Here is a 25126-nt window from a genome sequence, read left to right on the forward strand (position 1 = left end):
TCTACAATGGCCTGATGCTTTGCCGTTAGCCCTTCTGTCCACAAGAATGACTGTCCATTCGCGAATGGGTCTGAGTCCTTATGAGGTTGTGTTTGGTCGCCCGGCAAATATTTGGGGAGTGCCGCGGCCGACAAAATTTAGTGAAATAGAACACCCTGTATTGCTTGACTACCTGTACGAATTGACGGCTAAATTGCGTGTTCTGCATCAACAGGTTCATGATACTTTGCCACAGGTTTCTGAAGATCCAGGGCACACCATTGAACCTGGCGCATGGGTGCTCGTGAAGAATTTTCAGCGAACCAAGAACGAGCAGCCCCGCTGGACAGGACCTTACCTAGTGTTATTGTCTACCCGTTCTGCGGTACGAGTGCACCGTAAAAAGAACTGGATTCACGGCGTACATTGTAAGAGGGCCCCTTTGCCTCTGCCGTACGACCGGTGGGTCCAAAAAGGACTTCCTGATTCTGAGACTGAGACCGTGCCTCGTTTTCTGCCTTTCAGCGATGCCCGTTTGATTGGAACAAACACTGAGCCAGAAATCGATAATCTTCTTCAAGAAGCTGTGCCTCCATCGAACCGTTTGAACACTGTTAAACCTGAGCTACTTTTCCGAGAACAGACATTGCCTGGCAAAGAGCGTTATAATTTGTGACCAAGAGTCGCGGGACAAATAACAAATTAAGTTCCTTCTTTGCTATTTTTTTAAGGTTAGCTCCCCTCCGAGAAACTATTTTGATTTTTGTTTTTCGAACCACCATCCGGGTTCAGCTGTAGGGTCGCGGTGCCAAGTCCTTGGAGTGCAAGCCGAAGACGTTAGGTCGACGGTTCTGGTTGGTCTAAGGGCGTTCCCTGGACCGACAGGCGCATTCCTTAGCACGGAACACCCATTCGCCGCGAGCAGCACGGTTAGAGGATGGAGTTTTTTGGGATGAAGAGACCTACTAAAAGAATGAGCTTCAAGAACGAAATGTGTATAATAATGAGTAGAAAACGTTTTTTAATATTATGTCTGTTTACACTGTTTAGTTTAATGATGTTTTTAATTGGATATGTGACATTCTCTATTCAAGTAACATTCATGCCCACTGCACAACCCATGCCTCCTCCTACTGTTTCTTCGCATTCTTTTCACCCTCTGCCCGAACATGAGTCCATTAGGAGAATGGAATTCGCTAATAATTCCTTTGTTCAGCTTCTGCACCAACACCAGCTAGTAGTGAACACAACTAATTGTTGGGTGTGTGGCCTTATGCCCCATACTACCGATAAAGGTATTCCTTACCTGGTCCTGCCATTTAGCTACAATGGTTCTGTGTGGGCATACAGAACAATGTTCATTTATGCCCGTGAAGTCAATCCCCTACGTTCTGTGAAGGATAATCCGAAGAATAGTGCTCTGGTCAAGGGAGTAGTCGACATGATTAGAGGAATAGGTTCTTATGAGACTATCCCGAGAGATGAGACGCTAGCGTATATTGGATGGAACGTTACTGGATATGGAGCTAGTCTGAGTGGGAACCAGCGAGCAAAGAGATCCTCTCCGATTTGGATAGTACCCCATCAGGGTCATTACTGTCTGCAAGGTAATGGCAAGAATCCTAGAGCTCAGTTAGGGAAGAGTGTTTGCATTGAGACATATGTTTTTGCGTCCCAGACTTCCCCACCGTTTCTAGCAGCTAAGGGTACCTACTTCATTTGCCATGACAGAGCGTATACATGGTTGCCCCCTGATTTCTCGGGCACATGTTTTGTCTCGTTCTTGTTACCCCCTACATTTACAGCTGCGGCAGATTACCACAAGATGAGAGTCGTTAGAGGTGTCTTCAGAAAGGAAGATACCGCAGGACAAGAATTGGGAGATTTCTCGAAGGGTTTTCTGCCATTTTGGGGACCTATGGTTAACAGCAGGAACATACGGCAATTGACGAGAGTAGTTGAGTCCACCATAGTCGAGACTGCCGGCACCCTTAGTAACTTGACTGCTGAGCTCCAGTCCGATCGCCTTATGACTCTTCAGAACAGAGTTGCGTTAGATGTCATACTTGCAGATAGAGGAGGGGTCTGTAAATTGATCCAATCAAGCTGTTGTGTTTTCATTCCAGACAACGCTCCAACAGTTTTCCAAGTCATCTCCAAGCTACATAAGCTCTCCGAGTCCGTACATGTGGACGAAGGAGATTGGTCGTTAATGGGATGGTTCTGGGGATTGTTATCCACCTGGGGATGGAAGATTCTGATGGTCATTGGAATGGTATTAGCTATCCTTTTCCTGTTCTGTCTTTGTATACAGTGTGCTCCTGCTATCTGTGGCCTTTTTGCTACCTCATGTTCAAGGAGACCTGTCCAGAGAGAGTTACTAAGTACCAGGATGATGCTACAGCAACATCTCAATGATCTGATGAATATAGACCTGGACTCAGATTGACGTGAGTTTAGGTTATTGCCTATGTAAGGGCAAAAGGAGGGTCTGTGGTTCCGTGAATTCTGAACCCATTCAATGAAGGTTGTCGTATCGTGATGATTTTGGTATCAGCGAACCGCGACTGACAAGTGCGGTATGCGTAAGCGTTTTCGTCATGCTACACCGATGGATTCACTGTATATTTGACGATCTAGTCTGCACCCTTGGGTTTCATTTTGTGCATAACCGCCATTTTGTGGTTGCCCTGACATAGGCTAATGACTACGGAATGACTGTGGCCAAGCGAGCCTCTAGGGACGCATACACCTTAGCTTGAGTTCGTGTTGACTCCTGTTTGACCTGAGTCAATTGACCCTGCTGCCCGAGGCTAAACTTGTTGAGCCAGTACCTTGTTAAGCAGCTGGTCAGATAGAGATCAAAGAGCAGGACATTATTGATTCTATGGCACACGCACACACCCCTCTATCTTGCTTCTCATCTGATTCTGCTCCTTCCTTTTATGGCCTCATGGCCTAATTTTTTATTTGGGTTGAGGTCTTTTATGATGGGCCCGTCCGGCCTGTTCGAGCAAGAATGCTGGATGTTTGCCTTGTCATGGGCGATGGGTTGGATAACTGAAAGTGGGTTTGTCGTTATGTGATGCCTCTGTAAATATCATCCTCTGATTGGTCAAATTTGTGAGTAATTGATGTTTGCCAGGAACTTGGTTTTTGGCATAAAAGACAATGCTCCGCTCTATTATGTTGAGCAGTCTCCTGAGAACATACACCGTGTTGTACTTCTAGGACCTCTGTTACTGGCTGCAGCTAATAAAATTGATCTTTGATGTCAACAGAAGAATCCCGTGTCTCTGTACTCTAAGACAGGTGGACCCGAAGACTTCGGGCGTGTCCCCTGCGCCGCTGGGTTTAAATCCCGGTTCTTCAGACCTGATGGAAAGAACCAGGTGTAAAGGTTAACATACCCAATCCACTTGCAGGTATGGACGTCGTAGACCCGTATACACTCCTGGCAGCTCACGTAGCAGCACCAGTGGAAGATGCAGTGGCACTTCTCTTTGCGCTTCTCTGTTCTCGTGTTGTGTCCCCGCCCGCAGCAGAGCAGGTCGCAGCCATCGATTCCATGGGAGGTTACATTGCATGTTCTGTCCTTGGTCTCGAAGGACCCTGTTTCTGGGTTGGGCTCACAGTTGGGAGAAACTTCGTAGTAGACCAAGTCTCGCTCAGTTGGAGGTTTGTAGAGGGCATGCCTCGCCCGGAGAGTCTCCACCCATCCGCGAGACTCTCTGTGCTTCTCCACCGCCATCTCTGATGCGCTGTTGTACTTGTCCTTTAGATAGTCGCCAATCATCCGGAAGTCAAGTTGAGCCCACCAGCAGGTTTTCACCTCACAGCTCCCGAAGAGGCCGTGACATTTGCACTTTAAATGTAGGTGATCCAAGATTGTCTATTGGGAGACACAAAAACAGGCACATTGAAATCAGCCACATTAATTTAAAATGGACATTTGGTGGGATAAAAATTAATTATGCTGGTCAAATTCCTGAATTTCATGTTACGCAAAATTTCACATTTCTTGATGTTTGTGCTTTATCACTATATATGTGAGTCTCCTTTTCATGTTAAATTTGTTTTGAAGAAACTGATATTCTCACTTTGAATGTACTTTACAGTGATATTGTGAATATTACTCAGTAATTTAGAGAACAATTATATGAAATGAGTGTTAAAATTAACATGAAAATGTGACAAGTTATTAATATAATTAAGAACGAAAGAAAAAAGATACATATTATGGAATGAATTCCAAAATGGAGGCAAGCAATGGTTCAACGTTTGCAAAATAGCATGAGCATTCTAGTTGTTTTTAATAGAAAGAATGGCTGGACTAGCACACAACATCACTTTAAATGGACTGTTTGTGCTTTTGCACTCTTGGGTCCAGTCGAAGGCAAAAGCGCCGAAACGCGTTGGCTGTCTATTTTTTTGCACATTATGCACTTTGTGATGAAGGATGAATAAAGATTCAGTGGTACTGGATGATCGTAGTGCCTCTTGTCCTTTCCAACAAAGAAAGAGGGAGGAAATTGTGTATGTATATATATATATATATATATATGTGTATATATATATATATATATATATATATATATATATATTTATATATATATATATTTATATATATTCACTTAAAAAACCATAGGTTTCACACATGTTATAGTTAGCTGGACATTTCCCTCGTAAAAAACCAATGAAATTCCCCCGTTATAGTTAGTAAAGGGAACTATAACTCACGCGACCGCAATCCACTGCTGATGACGTCAGATATTACATCACTGTATTTATTCACTTATTTACCCATTTTTCTTTCCTTTAACCTCTAGCTATACATATTTAATAAATATTTATTTTACAGAAAGACACATATGTCATCAGTGATGTAATATCTGACGTCATCAGCAGTGGATTGCGGTCGCGTGAGTTATAGTTCCCTTTACTAACTATAACGGGGGAATTTCATTGGTTTTTTACGAGGGAAATGTCCAGCTAACTATAACATGTGTGAAACCTATGGTTTTTTAAGTGAATTTGCAAGGTTTTTTAAATGCTAATTCCTAACTATAACGTGTGTGAAACCTATGGTTTTTTCAGTGAATTTGTACGGTTTTTTAAATGCTAAGTTATGTATTTATTATTTAAATGGTTTTTTTTAAGGTTTTTCACCGTGCGCGTACCGTGCTTCGAGCACCGCGCTCCCATGTTACGCCGTTCGTGTAATTTTCACGTTTCTACCGTGCGCGCACGGTAAGCGCACTCCACGATTTTTCGTAAAAATATTAAAAACATTTATGGCCCTTGGGGGTCCTTTGGTGACCCCCTGACAATGGCTAGGGGGTCAGGAACTGTCCACCCTGCCCCCTTTTCATGTTCTCCACCTTTATTTTTCACCTCCCTCGGACTGCGAGAGACAAAATGGCGGCCGACACTTCCTGGTTTCGACCGATTCGAATGTTTACTAAGATCTAACAACCAATAAGAATTGCGCTCGTGCACGGCAGGGTGCGCTTACCGTACGCGCACGGTGCGCGCCTATAGATATATATATGCTTTTAAATGCTATTTTCTCAGAAAATACTGAACAGATTTACACCAGACCTGCAAAAGGCACATCCCTGACCTGAGGACTACCTCTCTGCCAAATTTCAAGGTTTTCTGTTCAGCCGTTCGGGCTGTAGCGCGGACTAAAGGTCCTATGGGAAAATGCATGGGGAAAACGCGTATTGGGACCCCCCCTTTTTCTCAGCCCCCGCTTGACGAATCCCCCCGAGACTTTCAGGGAAGAAGCGGAGCGGAGCGCCCCACCTATTTTGAAAATTTCGCGAGGATTCGTCAATCGACGCAAAAGTTATTCCAAATAGAATGTTGCGGATTTCCTATGGAAACACGGTCCTAACTATAACTATCTACTGGCGACCGCCAGTAGATAATATATATGTATATATATATATACAATTATAAGTACATACCTTGTTCGAAATGATCATCCGGCACTCCAAGGTAGATTTTGACACTCGGTCTCTTTTATTTTCAGTCGAAGTTTAGCATCTACGCGTTTCAGCAGACTCCCGCTGCTATATATATATTCCAAAAAAGCGCCGTCCCGAATAATCCAAAAGGACAACACACCTTGGCCACAAAGTTTCTCCGGTGTGATTTTATTTCAGCAAAGTCACCCTACGCGTTTCGGAGCATCCGCTCCTTGCTCACGAGTATATATGTAGTTATATATATATATAGTTATGTTAAAACAGAGACCCTGACCAAAAGTGAAAATAAGTTTATTAGGGCTCTTTTTAAGGTCCCCCCAAGTTCGCCTATCACACCGTTGAGACTAGACCTAGCTCTCAACCCAATACATTTAACCATTCTAATTAAAACACTGTTATTCTGGATTGGACTCTGGTCCTCTCAAGAACTAGCAATATATAGGGATTGTGTAAAAGATCTGCTGGCTCTTGATAAGGTCCTTAGTACTCCCTGATTGAAGGTAATAAAAGAAACATCTTACAAAATTGGAATGGGCGAACTATGGACATCACCAGAGCTGATTGCTAAAGGAGACGCACAGAAAGTAAAACACCTGTGTTGGGAGGAAATCTTGATGCAAACATGGAGAGTCTACTAGGACAGTAGCCTAACTGGCCAGTTCCTGAACCATAAGTGTGTACCAATCTTTGCGCCCTATATGAACAGAATGCACCCCTTTCATGCTAAATGTCTATGGGCCATATGTATCAATGTTAGGTTTTGCGATTCTCAAATAGCACATTTTTGAGAATCGCTATTTGAGAATTGCAAAACGCTATGTATGTAGGATTTGCAATAAATTTTGTGAATCCTACATATTCCTTAATTGCGAATCTCGAATTACAATTCGCAATTAAGGAATACCTCCCCATTCATTCCTATGGGCCTAGAGGCCCCTAGGAATGAATGGGAAGACATTCTCAATTTGTGATTCTCAATTAGAGAATCGCAAATTGAGAATGCAATTTCAAGTGTGCCAGGGTGTCAAAAGGACACCCTGTTGCACCCCTGAAATGAGCATGGGTGCACATGTGGCATACATACATGCCCTAAGGGCATGTGTGTGCGCCAAATGCCACTTTGAAAAATGCAAAAATGTGCATTTTTTAAAGAAATCGCAAATTACCACCAACCTGTACTTGGTGGTAATTTGCGATTCCTTCTGCCATATTCACACAACTTGGGTGCCTCATACATTCCATTTAAGGAATCGCAAAATGCGATTCCTTAAATGCATTCGCAAAATAAGTAATCTCAAATTTTGCGATTCCTTATTTAGCGAGGCAATTTTTCTTTTATACATACCATTAAGCCTAATTGCGATCGCAAACGCCGAAATTCTGCGAATTTCGGCGCTTGTGATCGCAATTTTGAATGATACATATGGCCCTATATGTTTAATTTAGATGTGGCTTACTCCCTTTGAGAGCTCACAATTTGAAATGGATTAGTGCACCTCCCAATCCTAAATTATGTCCAAGCTGCCCAAATGTTGAGGAATTGGAAGAGCATTTCTTGTTTTTCTGTTCCCTATACAAGAATGCACGTAAGAAATGGCTGCTAGCGGCATACAGACACATGGGAGTGAGACACCATTGGGAAGCTGCAAGGCTTTTTGGGAGTGATACTAGAGAACAATTAGCCTTTGCAGTATCTCGTTACCTGTATTGTGATTGGGACCAAAGGAAGAAGGCCCTAGATAACTGTTAATTCTGATTACTGAACAACTAGAAAAATTTCTAGTAGGTCCATCTGGTGTTTTTTCTCTTTTTTAGCGAGTATCTGGTCTCCTTTAATCTTATTGTTTGAACAAAATGACTATGAATTATTTTTAAAGACGTAAGAACTTCTTTTAGATTGTTGTTTGCATTAGAGGCCTAATTCAGTTCATTACAAAATAAAACTGTATATAGTAGTGATATGAACTGTAATTAGAACAACCAACTTAATTTATTGTTTTTAATCTGTGCAAAAGGAAGTCTGTATGAAATTTTCTCATTTGTTTTTATGTTTCTAAACTTTTTTTAATATTGATATATACATATATACACACACACACACACACACACATATATATATATATATATATATATATATATATATATATATATATGCACACACACGCACCCCCCTCCCCCCCTTTAGACTGCTTTTTTGACATATTCATGATAAGGCACGTCATTTTTCTCACCATTGGGTGGTACCATATATTGCCGATGCCTCAAAATGTGTCCCAAGACATTTCTTTCCTTTGAACGCGGTGCTCATGCACCAGACAGGGGCCCCGCATGATGTTACTGACCAGCACCCTAGGAAAAGTTACTTACAGGCCTAAATGCAAGTGTCCTCTTCTGCTGTCACTTGAAATGTTTTGTGCATTTATCAAGTTGTTCACTCAAATCTATTGTGATAAACTGGAAAACACCATTCAATATAAGTTTTTGCCAGCAGTTTTTCGAAGGAAATGCTCTTAATCCCCAATTCATTGTTTTAATTTGATCACAATGTTTAACATTTTAATTGTGAGAAAATGTTATCTAAAGTGGGTCCCAAACAAAGGGGCATATTATCAAGACTGCCGCTAAAATGGCGATAATGGGGTTGATAATATGCTCTATGGAATTCCAATTGAAGTCCATGTTAGATGTGAAGATCAGAGGCCTACCTCGTCCCGAGTGACCGTGGGCTCCTGGTGAGTGAATCCTCCCGAGGCGTCTTCGCGATCCCTTGCCGGCTGGCTTGTGGGTCCCCAGAAGACTTATCTGCAGAACCAAAGGTTCCCCCTGGTTGTTCCAGGACTGCCCTGACTTACCCTTGGTGGGTGAATCCCTCAGACCTTGCTGGTCTGCACCGCTGACTTTTTACACTTTCCACAAGACTTGCTGTTGCCAAGGCTTGTTGGCTCCAATCTGGTCGCCGACAATGCAGTAGGCTGCAGACTTTGTGGGACACGCCGAATCCAGCTCCTGGTCATCTTCAACGCCTCCTGGACCTCGTGGCTGAAGAGTCAAGACACCTGTGATCACCTGAAATCACCCGACGACCGTGGGCATCCAGCTTCCTTGCCCCGGGTCACTGCCAAGTGACATTGAACACTGTCCCTTCTTGTTTCAGGTCTTCCTTCTTCTGAATCCAGCCTTGGAATCCACCGGACACTTCTCCTGTCTTCACAAGCAGCAAGTCTTCTTTGGCTCCCATTGAAAACGACACTGCGACCCTACACCAAAAGACACCTATGCACCCGGCTTTCCTTGGGTGAGGTAACTCCAGCACTACGGTGCTCCTGTGGGTGTTGGCTCTAGAACGACTTACCCTGTAAGTGACTTGCTTGTAGACTCTCCCGAAGTATCCTAAAACGTTAAAATTCCAACCGCGACTTGCTCCATTGAAGTCTATTGGGATCCGCGACTGTGTTCTCACACTGCATGCGTCTCCCGTCTTTCCTTTACTTACCTGCCTTGGGTGGATTAGTGAAGCCCCAGCGATTCTACAGGCCCTAGGCCTTGTCCCCTTGCAAGTCGACTTTCCTAAACCTCTTTTTTAGTATATGGTCTGGTACGCCCTTAGGGCCCAAGCCATATTTGTGCTTATCTTATTGTGAAACGTTGATATTTGCATATGTTCCTGACTTTTAATCTCATAAAGAGATTAGTAGAGTGTGTCTAGAAATAAATACATATATATTTGATATATATACCTGTGTGGTGTCCTTTCATTTGGTAATTCAAGAGATTATAAGGTAAAACAAGCTGCTTTACATTCCTCTGAGACTTAGCCTGAAGGCTGCTCTCCACAGCTACCACTAGGATAGATTTCTTTAGAAGGTTGTCTTAAACCTATCTACCATAAGAGTCAAATTGGACTGGTGCAAGGTGGCCACTATAACTAGTGACCAGCATATGCCAGGCCAACTTCTCACATGGGTGGGCAGCATGTGGGATTCCAGCTTGCCATTGTTTTACCAGAAAATCTCTATTTGAATTACTAACTGAAAACCACTAAAGGTACTCAAGGTAAATAGAAAGTCAAGCTTAGTATCAATAAGTTCTACTGAACTTAGAGCTGTTTGTGAAGGGATAGCACACCCTTGCTACAGCTCAAGCTAGGATCAGTAGGCCACAAACTAGTGTAGGTAGTGCAACACTGCATAACACTAGAATGTCCTCAAGGGATGGAGCCAGTGGGTCCACCCAGTCTCAGTATAAGGACATGACTTTCTTTGACCTGAAAGCCATGTGTGTTGCAAGACACCTGAAGCTAGGACAGAGTCCCTCCACACTAGGCCTGATAGATCTGCTGACAGCAGGTGATCTGAGGTTGGCTCTAGGAGCTAACAGATCAGGGAGTGGGTCTATTACAGTGTTCTGTCAGATGATGAAAATCAAGATGACCAGGACTTTGTGGTTGAAAGGCCAGACCCACATGGGTCTGAAAAGGACAGAGGAATTCTCCCTAAGAGAACTGACAGAGTGGAGGAGAGGCCTAGGTCCCCTTCTAGGGACTCTGACCACTCATATCACTCTGGCAGAGAATCTGTCCATCAGAGGAGCTCATACTTTAATAGAAGAGAGACCTCCACTAAAAGAATGTACAAAGTGCTGCAGTATGAGGAAGCAAGGTTTGCCCTTAAGGCCAAGCAAATGGCATTAGATAAAGAAGCCTTTGAGCTCCAGAGAGCTTCTAGAAAAGAGGGGTTAGAACCCCCTGGTGGCAGCAACAGTGCCCCTAGAGTCAGAGATTACATTCCAGACCATAGGAACCTGTCCAAGTTTGTTCCTCCCTACCAGAGTGGGGGATGATATCCACAAATGCATAACTGCATGGAGAGGGCAGGTAGAGTACAGCAGGTCCCCCAGAAACAGTGGGCAGCAATCCTGTGGCTCTCCTTTTCAGATAAAGGTAGAGACAAGCTCCTCACTGCTAGAGAAGAGGATTCTGATGACTATGAAGTCCTGAAAAGTGCATTAATAGATGGGTTTGGCTTAACCACTGAGCTGTACAGGTTGAAGTTCGAGACACCCAGAAAGCACAGAATCAGGACTGGACAGACTTTGTAGATTGTGCAACCAAGGCTCTGGAGGGTTGGCTGGTTGGCAGTAGAGTAACTGATTTTAAGGGATTGTATAATCTTATGATGAGAGAACAGATCCTTAATAATTACCAAAACCAGTTGTTGCATCAATACCTGGTGGACTCTGATCTGACCTCTCCCCAAGTATTGGGAAAGAAGGCAGACAAATGGGTCAGAACCAGGGTGAGGCAGAAAACCCAGAACCAAGGGAGTGACACTAAGAAGCCAGATCCTAAAGGCTCTGAGAAAGGTGGGGATAAGTCAAAAGACCAGAAGTCTTCACAAGGGCCCCAAAAATCTGCATCTGGTGGGGATTCACACTCTACAAAGGGAAAAGGCCAAAAGAAGTCCTGGTGCAAATTCTGTAAACAGAAAGGGCACTGGACTTCTGATTGTACCAAGTCCAAAGACCAAACCACCACCACTCCTGCCCCTAAGGCAACTGTTCCCCCTAGTGCAGCTACTGGTGGAGGTGGTAATCAGAATAAGGGTGTAGTAGGGTTGACCCTGGGTTCTGAAGTGGACTCTGGCCTAGTCAGAGTACCCACTCAGGCATTGCTGATTTGTGATGGAGACATTGATATATCCTTCCTAGTGAGCCCCAGTAATCTGGGCAAATACAAACAGCAGCCTCTAATGAATGGCAAACAGGCTTTGGCATTCAGGGACACAGGTGCTAGTGTCACCATTGAAGAACCGGGGCCTTATGGGCCTGGCGGTGCAGGGCACGGGGAACAGCCATTACAACGCGGTTTTTACCACGCGCAGCTTTTACATCACATGCATTACAACGCATGCGATGTTACAACGCAATTCCATTACAACGCAAGTCTTTACATCGACTTGCGCTAGATGGCGTGCTAACATTACAAATAGTGTAGTTTACTATCCCAACACCTTCCCTACTGTTACGTGGACTGGAGTTGGAATAGTAAATTACACTTTTCTAATGTTAGCACGCCATCTAGTGCAAGTCGATGTAAAGACTTGCGTTGTAATGGCATAGCGTTGTAACATCGCATGCGTTGTAACGCATGCGATGTAACTGCACGCGTTGTAATGACACGCGTTGTAATGTCATACATCCGCAGGGCACGCCTTAATCTCCTGAGTTCACCTGCTTTGTTGAACAGAGACACAGGACATTCTGTTGAGCGTAGAAGATCAAGTTTATTAGCTGCAGCTAAGTACAGTTGTCCCAGAAGTACACTCAGTATGTTCTTAGGAGACTGCCACTTTTCTCCGTGGCGCACAATCTTTTATAGCACATAGATTCACCAAGAACACTCCCAATGCATACATGGTTATCCAATGAGAAGAGTTTGAAAACAAGATATAACCAATGAGAAAAGTTTGAAAACAAGATATCAAGTAACCCAAATAAACCTCTCTTCCAGCTGTTTTTGTCACCCCCCCCACAAGTTAATCAGTGGTAGTGTCTACAACTCAACTTGCAGGTGGCAGGACATTTGTATGCTTTGGAGGACAGTTGTGAAATGAGAGAATACAAGTAGAGAATAGCAAAGGCCAGAAGATAAGATAAAGTCAGGAAAGAATGGTGCGAACCAACAGACAGTCGAGACAGGGTTTAGTCAAACCAGACGAGGATTAGTGGCCTCAGCCAGTCCCTGACATCAGTCTCGTAAACAGAGGCAGAAGGTTATTTGACACGTCGCAGTAAGATCAGCAGAAAAACTTCGTTCATTGTGCTGCCTGAGTGAGGGCAACACAAAATGGCGGTGGAACACAAAAAAATGGTGGCTGAATACAAGGGAGATCGAAAATCGAATTTCCTCACCATGGTGGCAGAGGATCTTGTGGACCCTGGACAGATCATCATGGGTGAAATTTACCAGGTTACCAATGCAAGCAATGTCAGGACCAACCATAGTCTGGCAGTTATGAATTTCTCCTGGGGAGGGGTAACTGGCCTCAAGAAGGTAGTAGTCAGTGCAGACATCCCTGTCGAATGTCTATTGGGCAATGATCTAGAGGCTTCAGCCTGGTCTGAAGTAGAGTTATGGACTCATGCTGAGATGTTGGGCATACCTGCACAGGTATTTGCTGTGACCAGGTCACAAGCCAAAATGCATCAAACTGAACCAGCTCTGGATCCTGAAGGTATGGACCAGGTGCTACCCAAGAGGAGGACCAGTAGGGTTAAGGCAGTGCCTTCCCCTCTGTCTCAGATCTCAGATCTCAGATTCCCCTCCTGAGGGAGGAGAAGCAGATCCTGAAGAAGGATCCGCCCCAGAGGGACTTGAGCCTGATCATGTTGAGTTCTTGGGGGCAGGGGACCTTCCAGGGAAGATCTGAGGAAGGAGCAACAGTGCTGCCCCTCTCTTGAACCCCTCAGACAGCAGGCTGCTGCTGAGGCTGCTGGGAGTGCTAGTGGGTCCCATAAAGTTTATTGGGATGAGGGACTCCTATATTCTGAGGCTAGAGATCCTACCCCTGGAGCCACCAGGAGGTTGGTAATACCTCAGAAGTTTAGGGGGTTCCTCTTGACCCTAGCACATGACATCCCTTTAGCAGGACACTTGGGCCAAGACAAGACCTGGGACAGGTTTGTTCCACATTTTCATTGGCCACACATGTCAGAGGACACAAAGGAGTTTTGTCGCTCCTGTGTCACTTGCCAAGCCAGTGGCAAGTCAGGTGGCACAACAAAGCCCCCCCTGATACCACTACCTGTAGTGGGGGTACCCTTTGAAAGGGTAGGGATTGACATTGTTGATCCCCTTGACCCTCCAACAGCATCTGGGCACAGGTTTATCTTGGTGGTAGTGGATCATGCCACCATGTACCCAGAAGCAATTCCCCTCAGGACCACCACAGCCCCTGTTGTGGCAAGAGCCCTCATTGGAGTTTTCTCCAGAGTGGGTTTCCCTAAGGAGGTTATATCTGACAGAGATGCCAACTTCATGTCTAAAAGCAATGTGGAAGGAGTGTGGTGTAAACTACAAGTTCACTACTCCCTATCACCCACAATGCAATGGGTTAGTTGAAAGGTTCAACAACACCCTAAAGGGATGATTAAAGGCCTCCCAGAAAAGCTTAGGCGAAAATGGGACCTTTTGCTTCCCTGCCTTCTCTTTGCATACAGAGAGGTCCCACAGAAGGGGGTTGGCTACAGCCCTTTTGAACTTCTGTTTGGGCACCCTGTAAGAGGTACATTATGTTTGGTGAAGGAGGGCTGGGAGTTACCTCTCAAACCTCCCAAACAGGATGTGATGGACTATGTACTTGGTCTCCGCTCCAGGATGGCTGAATACATGAAGAAGGCAACCAAAAACCTGGAGGCAAGCCAAGAACTACAAAAAGCTTGGCATGACCAAAAGGCTGTGCTGACTGTATACCAGCCAAGACAGAAAGTGTGGGTGTTGGAGCCTGTGGGCCCAGCAGCTCTCCAAGACAAGTGGAGTGGCCCCCATACAATTGTTGAGCAAAAGGGAGAAGTCACCTACTTGGTAAATCTTGGAACTCCCAGGAGCCCCCTTAGGGTGCTCCATGTCAACAGATTGAAACCATAAGTTTACAGGGCTGACATGGGCTTGATCATGGCAACTGATGAGGGACAGGAGGAGGAGAGTGACCGTCTCCCTGACCTGCTCTCACAGAACCCTGATGAGGGGTCAGTAGATGGTGTTGCTTTGGCAAGCAGCCTCACTGACCATCGGCAAACTGAATGCAGACAAGTTCTGCAGCAGTTCAGACATATGTTTAGCCTGACTCCTAGTCAGACTTGCTGGTGCACCCATGAGGTGGACACTGGAGACAGTCTGCCTGTCAAGAGTAAAATCTACAGACAACCTGACCATGTCAGGGACTGTATCAGGACTGAAGTCCAGAAAATGTTGGAACTAGGTGTAATTGAGGCTTCAGATAATCCTTTTGCCATAACTCAGGCAAAACACACAGATTCACGTTAATCTGAATCAATGTCAATAGTCATGAGGTCGTCAAACTGTTGCTGCAACATCATTTTAATGTTCTCTGTTTTCTGTGACTCAGGTCTTGGGACACACAGAGTGGCCCAAAGACCGCAGATGGCGGGGCCACACTGCAAACAGAGACAACACGAAAAAATGATGGCCAAAACCACTCCAAGGAAGGTTAGTACCTTCCATCCCCATTTAGATAGTAATCCCCAAAACCATCCCAATAAAGACCAATCTCCTTCGTCTTGATGAATCGATTCGGAGATCATGTGTAATTTGGAGATGGCTTGGTATACCGTAGGGGCGTCGTCAGGTATATAAATACAACAGCTAGATCCGATCAATTTACAGACTCCACCACGATCTGCAAGAATAACATCTAGTGCAATCCGGTTCTGCAAAGTCATGAGACGATCCGCCTGAAGTTCAGCTGTGAGATTACTCAAGGCTCCCACAGTGACATCTATGGTAGTCTCAACAACACGAACCAGCTGTCTCATGTTTCTGCTGTTGGCCATTGGGCCCCAAAAAGGAAGAAATCCTTTGAGGAAATCACTTCCCTCTTGTCCTGCCGTGTCTTTAGACTCAATAATCCCTCTGCCATATCTGTTTCTATGATGGCCTGAAGGAGCAGTGTATGTAGGAGGGAGAAAAAAAGCTATATAGCATGTTCCTGAAAAATCCGTTGGTAGCCACGTGTAAGCTCTATCGTGGCAGACAAAATATGTGCCCTGGGATGGCACTAACGGCGGTGAATTCTGAGATGTGTAGATGTATGTATGGGAACAAAAGCTTTTTCTTTGTCCAGTGTCAGTAGTCTGGCCATTCATTTGTAAACAGAAATTACCTTGATGAGGGACAGTCCAAATTGGTGGAGATTTTCCCTGTTTAGTTTTATCTGTAAGGCTAGTAATGTAACGAGTCACGTTCCAATTAGTATATGTTTCTCTTTCATCAACAGGAACCTTATTATTCTCCACAATTTTAGTCATAGCCACCATTCCCTTTATCAGAGAATTATGACTAAAATCTGGCTTACTACCATAGGAACCAACTGGACGTCTAAATCGGCTCTGATATGCATTTGAAAATATTACAAAATAGGCCCAAGCGGAACCTTCATAAGAAAATGGAAGGACTAAATATGGCATCCCTTTATCTGTGGTATGAGGCATAAGTCCACACACCCAACAGTCGATTGTGTTGACTACCAATTGGTGTTGGTGCAACAATTGGATAAATGAATTATTAAAATATTCTGTTCTCCTGATTAGTTCATATTGGGGTAGTGTATATAATTGATGTAAGGAGATAGTAGAATGAAGAGGCAAGGAGATAGAATTAGGGACAACTTTTTGCTGCATAGCATGAATAACCCAACCTACACAAGCCAATAAGATACACAAAAATATAGAAACAAACAATGTTACGCCACATCGACTGTACAATATTTTACAATATTTCTTTCTCATCTCTTCCTTATTATCCTTCTTTCCTAATTTAACATCCATCCTCTAAAATTGTTGCTCACGGCAATCTTCCTTACTCACTTGGCTGTGATTATTAGCCGTCCTATGACACTGCAAGTCCTGGGGGCTTAGCCACTATACAGGTCACAAACCAAGACTCCTACCCTGACCCTGCAACCTGGACAGATGATAAATGTAGCAGAAGAGATGGAAATCTCAGGTGTCCTTGACCAATCTAGGTCTTAAATTGTATCTAGTCCTTGTTGGTACAGTTTGGTCTTGAAATAGGGTCTGTGGCTCTGTAGTGTTTAATCGGAGATGGGAAGGTACGGCTTCTTGTAGAATGTCGTCATCTTCTTTCTCCGATCGAGTTCCATCCAGGTGTGCACTACTGAAAGGTATGAATCGGGGGACTTTTTCTCCTTCAGAATCACCTATACCCTTACGAACCCACTGATCAAAAGGCAAGGGCAAGGGCACTTTCTTGCAGTGCACGCCGTGGATCCAGTTCTTTTTCCCTTCGACTTTTACTGCTGTGCGAGTTGTCAGAAGAACTTGTCGAGGCATCGACCAGCGAGGTTCCAAATTCTTTGTCCTCTGAAAATTTTTCACACAGACCCAATCTCCAGGTTGGATAGAATGACCTGGGTCTGTGGAGGCTTCTGGTAAAGCGTTTTGAACCTGTTGGTGAAGAACACGTAATTTAGTGGTGAGGTCATGTAAATAGTCAATCAGCGTTGGATACTGTATATCAGAATACTTTCTAGGGCGAGGGACTCCCCATACATTAGCTGGGCGCCCGAAAAACAATCTCGTATGGGCTGAGTCCCAAACGAGAATATACAGCTGTTCTAGTGGACAGGAGAGCCAAAGGTAAAGCATCGGGCCAATTAAGACCTGTGCTGGCTTGTACTTTTGCAAGCTTAAGTTTGAGAGTGCCGTTATAGCACTCTACCAAACCCGCGGACTGAGGATGATTTGCCGCAGGAAACTTCTGCCTTATACCAAGACCGGTACACACCTTTTGCATAATTTGGCCTACAAATTCACTTCCATTGTCACTCCAGACAATGCGCGGCAAACCAAACCTAGGGAAGAACTCTTTTAAAAGAACCTTGGCAGTGGACAAAGCAGTGTTGTCTTTCAGGGGGTAAGCCTCTATCCATCTGGAAAAGGCACATACCACTACCAGAACATATTTAAGATTGTTACATCGATCCATGTGAATGTAGTCGATTTGCAACACCTCAAAAGGATATGTTGGGGGAGCAAAATGACCTGCCGGAGTTGGGGTTCCCTTTCCCGGATTGTACATCAAGCAAATGATACAATGCTTCACCACATTATCTGCACATTTTGGAATCCCTTCGTTCAGCCACACTGGAGCCAGAAGTTTACATATTCCTTTTGCACTTATGTGGGCTGGACCATGCGCCATAGTAACTACAGGCAGTACGTAGGCGTCTGGTAACAGCCAACGCTGGTGTTCTGACAATTCTATCCAACATCCTGTTGCGTCTAACATTCCTGTACTCTCTTTCCACTTTCTCAACTCTTTCTCTGTCGCATCTCCCTGAATAGATCTCACACTTTCTATTGTGTCCTCACACATCCCTCTTTCCCTGACCCAATTCGCAGGGCCCGCAACATACATGCGACTTGTAGCATCTCTGGATGTCCTTTTTGCTACCTCATCCGCAAAAGCATTTCCGCGACCAACATCATCAGTAATCTTCTTATGCGCACTACATTTCACAATTGCTATCTGGGTAGGCAAAACAAGTAACTCAGGAAGATCAGTTACCAATTGACCATGCTGTATTTTAGTACCGTGGGAGGTAAGGAATCCTCTTTCCTTCCACAAACGACCGAAGCTATGCGCCACACCGAACGCATACTGGCTGTTGGTATACACATTCACTCTCTTTCCTTTAGATAACACACACGCTCTGGTCAAAGCTATCAGTTCATCTGCCTGAGCTGAATTATGTCTGATGCGTGCTGTCTCCACAATTGTATACAAGGTGGTAACAGCATAAGCTGAAGTTGTCTCACCATTTGGGAGTTTGAAACAAGACCCATCCACCCATAGGATCCCATCTGGATCCACTAACGGCGTATCTTTCAAATCAATACTGCCTTTTGTCTCCTCCTCAGTATGGAGAAAACAATCATGTTGTTTCCGAATATCTTTCTCTTCTGGAAGAGGTAACAGTGTGGCTGGATTTAAATTATTATATCGTTTGATGTGCACATGACTAGCCAAGAGCGTCAGCTCATATCCAGATAATCGAGCACTTGTGAGATGTTGTGTTTTCGTCCTATTTAGCAGGGTATCCACTGCATGTGGTACCATAACAATGAGAGTATTATCTAGCACCACTCCAGCAGACTGACGAATAGAAATCGCTGCTGCAGCTGTAGCTTTGAGACAACTAGGCAATGCCTTGGCTACTGGGTCTAACGTAGCTGAAAAATAGGCACATGGCCGCTGTTTGTCTCCAAATCGTTGTGTTAAGACGGACAACGCGCAACCCTCTCTTTCATGGACATCGAGCGTGAAGGGCTTACTGTAATCTGGAGTACCCAACACAGGAGCAGAACACAGAGCAGTACGTAAATCAGAAAAACTCTTCTGACATTCGTCAGTCCAAGGAAGGGGTTGGGGTGTGTCTTTCAAAGTGAGTGCTAACAAAGGTTTGGCCAACAAAGAAAAATTCGGAATCCACTGTCTACAATAAGAAGTGATGCCCAGAAAGGCGCGCACCTCTCTTTGTGTAGATGGCACAGACATTTGCGCAATTGCTTGAATTCGTTCTGGGGTTAATCGCCTTCCCTCCTTTGATAAGAGATGACCTAAATAGGTAACCTCTCGACGGACATATTGTAGTTTAGAAGGCGAAACCTTATGATTAAGATCAGACACGTGACGTAACAGTGCAACAGTCACATTCTTGCAGACATCCTCTGAATCAGCAGCAATCAACAAATCATCCATATATTGAATAAGAGTAGCACCTGGGGGCAAAGGAAAAACATCGAGCTGACATTTCAGAGCTTGACTATAAATGGAGGGGCTTTCACAATAGCCTTGGGGTGCGCGCTTGAACCGGAAACTTCGGCCTCCTAGAGAGAAAGCAAAAATATCCCTACTCTCTTTGGCAATGGGAATGCTGAAGAAAGCATTTTTCAGATCAATAACAGAAAATCAAGCCGCTGAGGCAGGTATCATAGTTAACAGGGCAGTGATTTCTGGACAAACAGGAAACTGTGGTACAACAATTTTATTGACCTCCCGAAGATCAATCACAAAACGATAAACAGGAGGCTTAGAAGGATCAGTGCGTTTAAGAACAGGAAGAATAGGACTATTACATACATTTCCTCTCGTTTCCTCAATCACACCCTTCTGAACCAAATCATAAATGATATCCAAAATCGCTCTTTCACCTTCATTGGAAATTCTGTATTGAGGAATGCGTGGCAATTTAGCATTGGGCTTGAGAGTAACAACATAAGGCGGGATCTCAAGACAACCAACATCATTTGGACCCGTAGCCCAGAGCGTTGCAGGAAGAGAGAGCAATTCAGGTGGGAATTGATCTTTAGACAAATACATTGAAGAAGTCAATTTCTGCCCTAAAGTAAGATGCACACCAGAAGGAGAACAATATATCGTTGCATGCATTCTTTTCAATAGATCCAAACCCAACAGATTCTCGCCGCAACCAGTCGTTAAAAGAAGAGGAGCTTCCATATCATAAGGGCCAATTGAAATAGGCAAAGGACAGGAGACCGGGTTACGAACTGGGGCGCCAGAAAATCCTACCGATACATTTGCTAAGCCAGACAAAGGTGCCCCAGGGAGTTTAGAGTGAATGTTAGAACTTCTCATCGCACCAGTATCTAAAAGAAATGGCTCTGAAACACCCATTGTAGTGACATTGACATAAGACCCATCCTGATTTACTGGAATCGATACAACTCCCTCACTTTGTCTATGGCTGTCCTAGTTAGCGTGAAGGCTTTCATTTTCACCTTCAACATGATAATAATCATTGTAATACTGTGTAGACTGAGTATTCTGCTGATCGAAGTAGTTCGTAGAATTTGGAGGAGGTAAGGAACGCTGTTCTTGAGGCATCACACCTCGACCTCTACCCCTGTATATTATCTGGAAACCACCACGGCCTCGTGGAGCAGATAGTTCTCCCTTACGTTGCAATAAAACCACGCAGCTATTCTTAAAATGACCTTCCTCTCTACAATAGGCACATTGGTTAGGACCTAATAAAGGTTGCGGAATAAAGGGCTCAGGCTTTTGATACACCCTCTGAAACTGTGGAGGCTGTTGAAACTGGCGCTGAGTATAACGAGGAGGATAAGCTTGTTGCAGAAGAACCTTCGTTTTTAATTCTTTCGTCTTCTTCTCTTGCTTATCTTTCTCCTCTTTATCCCTGTTCTCATAATATTGAGCAGTAGCCAATATCTGGGCAGAAGAAGAAACAGCCCATGAACTCTCGGAGTCTTTAAACTTGTGTGACAGTTCGGGAAGCAAATTAAATACGAATTTATCTACAAATAATCGCTGTCCACCCTCCGTAGTCATATCCTGACCACTGTGATCAATAAACGTCTCCTCAAAACGAGTGAAGAAATCAGAGACACTCTCATCTTTCTTCTGTTTACACGCAGCTAATTTATCCCAATTAACTCGCAAGGCGGGCATCATCGTTTTCATTAAAGTAATAATCCTACCAGGGAGTTCTGAAATCAAAACATCAGGCTTAATACCACCCACTTGGGCTGCATCCGCGGCAGTTATAGCAGCCCAATCGCCACCCAATGCTTGGGCGTGATTCTCTCTACGAATCCGAGCCCATAATGCTTGTGGGACTACATTTCCCATCAACATATCAATATCGGCTAATTCATAATACAGGCATCAACAGTCTGGGACAACTCCTTATAATAGCCAGCAGGGTTTTTACGGGGATCCGGTAGAGACTGTTTAAGAGCCATAACTTCAGATCTCTTCCAGGGGACATGTACCCATATACGCTGGAAGTGCGCGGGAACAGCTGGATTAGCACCTGCTTGTGCAACTGCTTCTCTCCACACTGGAGGAACCTCTCTCATGGGATAATGTTTGGATGTCAGCCTAACAGCAGAATCGGAATCAAAAAAAGTCTGTGAAGAAAAAAAGGACCTAAAAGTGACAAGCTTCCTTACGGCATCCTCAACCTTAGAACCCACAATGAGTCCCTTATCGAAATTAGCCTGAACATCTAACAAACCCTGAGGAAGTAAACCCAAATCCATATCCTCCCATTCTTTAGCGAGAGTGTCACACATAACATTAAATACATATCTCTGCGTGGGCACCTCCCACTGATGAAAGGTGGTCATGATATCTTTCACACTATACTGGGGACCCTTCTTGATCCATTTGCGAGCGAGAGAGTCCAATACCACCCGTTCGTCGGAACCTGGGAGTTGACTACGAGACTGTCTTCGAGAAAAAGCCGGAGACATATTCAAAGTCTCAAAGAAAGGATACAGAAACCCAGAGACAGTATCTGTGATTCGTTTGCGCACAGTAGGAGAATTAGACATACGAACAGGGGACAAGGTATTAGGTGAACTAACAGAAGAATTAACAGTTATAAGGGGAGCCGAAGGCAAAGGAGATTGATGTTCAGGAAACGGAGGCAAAGGCAAAGGCAGGAGAGGTGGGGGTGGCACTACCGGAAGGGGCAAATGCGGAAGAGCCGGAGCAGGTGGAGGCGCAACTAATGGCTGAACTGGTTGTAACAATGGGGGTGCATTAGCACCTTGTACATAGGGAGGAGGCAATCTCAATAAGTGAGACATCAAAGGGTCTTCCTCCGGATCCTTACTTTTATCAGAAGGCAAAATAGGCAACACCGGATAGCATTTATCTATCGCCATACGATGCTGTCTCTCTGAAATTTCCATTTCATGATTAATCTCATTATCTTTAAACTGCTGGGCAGCCTGTATAATCGTCATACTTTGTGTTTTCTTATCTCGTTTTGCCTGTTTAATTTCTCTCTGTTTGGCTTCCTTACGCCAGAGGCGGAAAGAGTCAAACATTGCCGGCCAGGCTTTTCTTTTAAACAAAATTGCTTCCAAATTATCTAATATGTCAGGCTCAAAGCTACCATTCTGTGGCCACTGTAGAACACCATCGTTCTTCGTGTATCGGATCCATGCCTTATTAAAGGCAATGAGGCCAACACCATGTTTAGAATAAAGCTCATAAGTGGGAGTTCTAACCGGAGGAATTGGACAAGAGTCCTCCAGCCGGGAATCCCTATCACAACCAAAACAACAAAACTTTCTAAACTTACTCAGACCAGGCATCGTTATTTCACTGGACTGTTCACAAACATCAAGGGGTTAAATCAAATAATATAGCACAAACGTACTCACCCTTCGGCTTTTGCAATAGCCGAATCAAAGACCCAAATCAAAACAAAAATAGTGGGAGCTACCCACCAATACTTAACTAAGTGTCTTCTTAAGCCAACAGAGGCCCGTCTAACGTCTCGCGATACCATACATCACCAAAAGGGGCCAAAGCAAGGCGGCAGTCAGAGCAGCAGTCGTCAGCAGCCGTCAGGAAGGAGAAACCGCGCTGAAAAAGACCTTCGGACCACTTCGACATACAGGGGTCGCTTGACGTGGTTCGCGATTCCTCCAGAATTTTCTTGCGGGGTTCCTCACGATCCTCGGGCAGAACTGCTACCTCTGAAGCCGCCTCACAGAGGGCACCAATTGAAGAACCAGGGCCTTATGGGCCTGGCGGCGCAGGGCACGCCTTAATCTCCTGAGTTCACCTGCTTTGTTGAACAGAGACACAGGACATTCTGTTGAGCGTAGAAGATCAGGTTTATTAGCTGCAGCTAAGTACAGTTGTCCCAGAAGTACACTCAGTATGTTCTTAGGAGACTGCCACTTTACTCCGTGGCGCACAATCTTTTATAGCACATAGATTCACCAAGAACACTCCCAATGCATACATGGTTATCCAGTGAGAAGAGTTTGAAAACAAGATATAACCAATGAGAAAAGTTTGAAAACAAGATATCAAGTAACCCAAATAAACCTCTCTTCCAACTGTTTTTGTCACCCCTCCCCTCAAGTTAATCAGTGGTAGTGTCTACAACTCAACTTGCAGGTGGCAGGACATTTGTATGCTTTGGAGGACAGTTGTGAAATGAGAGAATACAAGTAGAGAATAGCGAAGGCCAGAAGATAAGATAAAGTCAGGAAAGAATGGTGCGAACCAACAGACAGTCGAGACAGGGTTTAGTCAAACCAGACGAGGATTAGTGGACTCAGCCAGTTCCTGACATCAGTCTCGCAAACAGAGGCAGAAGGTTATTTGACACGTCGCAGTAAGATCAGCAGAAAAACTTCGTTCATTGTGCTGCCTGAGTGAGGGCAACACAAAATGGCGGTGGAACACAAAAAAATGGTGGCTGAATACAAGGGAGATCGAAAATCGAATTTCCTCACCATGGTGGCAGAGGATCTTGTGGACCCTGGACAGATCATCATGGGTGAAATTTACCAGGTTACCAATGCAAGCAATGTCAGGACCAACCATAGTCTGGCAGTTGTGAATTTCTCCTGGGGAGGAGTAACTGGCCTCAAGAAGGTAGTAGTCAGTGCAGACCTCCCTGTCGAATGTCTATTGGGCAATGATCTAGAGGCTTCAGCCTGGTCTGAAGTAGAGTTATGGACTCATGCCGAGATGTTGGGCATACCTGCACAGGTATTTGCTGTGACCAGGTCACAAGCCAAAATGCATCAAACTGAACCAGCTCTGGATCCTGAAGGTATGGACCAGGTGCTACCCAAGAGGAGGACCAGTAGGGTTAAGGCAGTGCCTTCCCCTCTGTCTCAGATCTCAGATTCCCCTCCTGAGGGAGGAGAAGCAGATCCTGAAGAAGGATCCACCCCAGAGGGACTTGAGCCTGATCATGTTGAGTTCTTGGGGGCAGGGGACCTTCCAGGGAAGATCTGAGTAAGGAGCAACAGTGCTGCCCCTCTCTTGAACCCCTCAGACAGCAGGCTGCTGCTGAGGCTGCTGGGAGTGCTAGTGGGTCCCATAAAGTTTATTGGGATGAGGGACTCCTATATTCTGAGGCTAGAGATCCTACCCCTGGAGCCACCAGGAGGTTGGTAATACCTCAGAAGTTTAGGGGGTTCCTCTTGACCCTAGCACATGACATCCCTTTAGCAGGACACTTGGGCCAAGACAAGACCTGGGACAGGTTCGTTCCACATTTTCATTGGCCACACATGTCAGAGGACACAAAGGAGTTTTGTCGCTCCTGTGTCACTTGCCAAGCCAGTGGCAAGTCAGGTGGCACAACAAAGGCCCCCCTGATACCACTACCTGTGGTGGGGGTACCCTTTGAAAGGGTAGGGATTGACATTGTTGATCCCCTTGACCCTCCAACAGCATCTGGGCACAGGTTTATCTTGGTGGTAGTGGATCATGCCACCAGGTACCCAGAAGCAATTCCCCTCAGGACCACCACAGCCCCTGTGGTGGCAAGAGCCCTCATTGGAGTTTTCTCCAGAGTGGGTTTCCCTAA

The 25126-nt window shown here is 44.8% G+C and overlaps 1 protein-coding gene across 1 annotated transcript in view; it reads right to left on the reverse strand.

Moving 5' to 3' along the window:
- Positions 1–25126, reverse strand: part of LOC146869914 (protein Wnt-3b) — an 85152-nt gene that overhangs the window by 40121 nt on the left and 19905 nt on the right. The window contains exon 2 of the mRNA XM_085640762.1: positions 3390–3871. Coding sequence (XP_085496888.1) covers positions 3390–3871 — 482 coding nt within the window. The remainder of the gene's footprint in view (positions 1–3389; positions 3872–25126) is intronic.

The sequence above is a fragment of the Triturus cristatus genome, chromosome 1_1 (genome assembly GCF_964204655.1).
Source record: "Triturus cristatus chromosome 1_1, aTriCri1.1, whole genome shotgun sequence".
Classification (NCBI taxonomy): domain Eukaryota; kingdom Metazoa; phylum Chordata; class Amphibia; order Caudata; family Salamandridae; genus Triturus; species Triturus cristatus.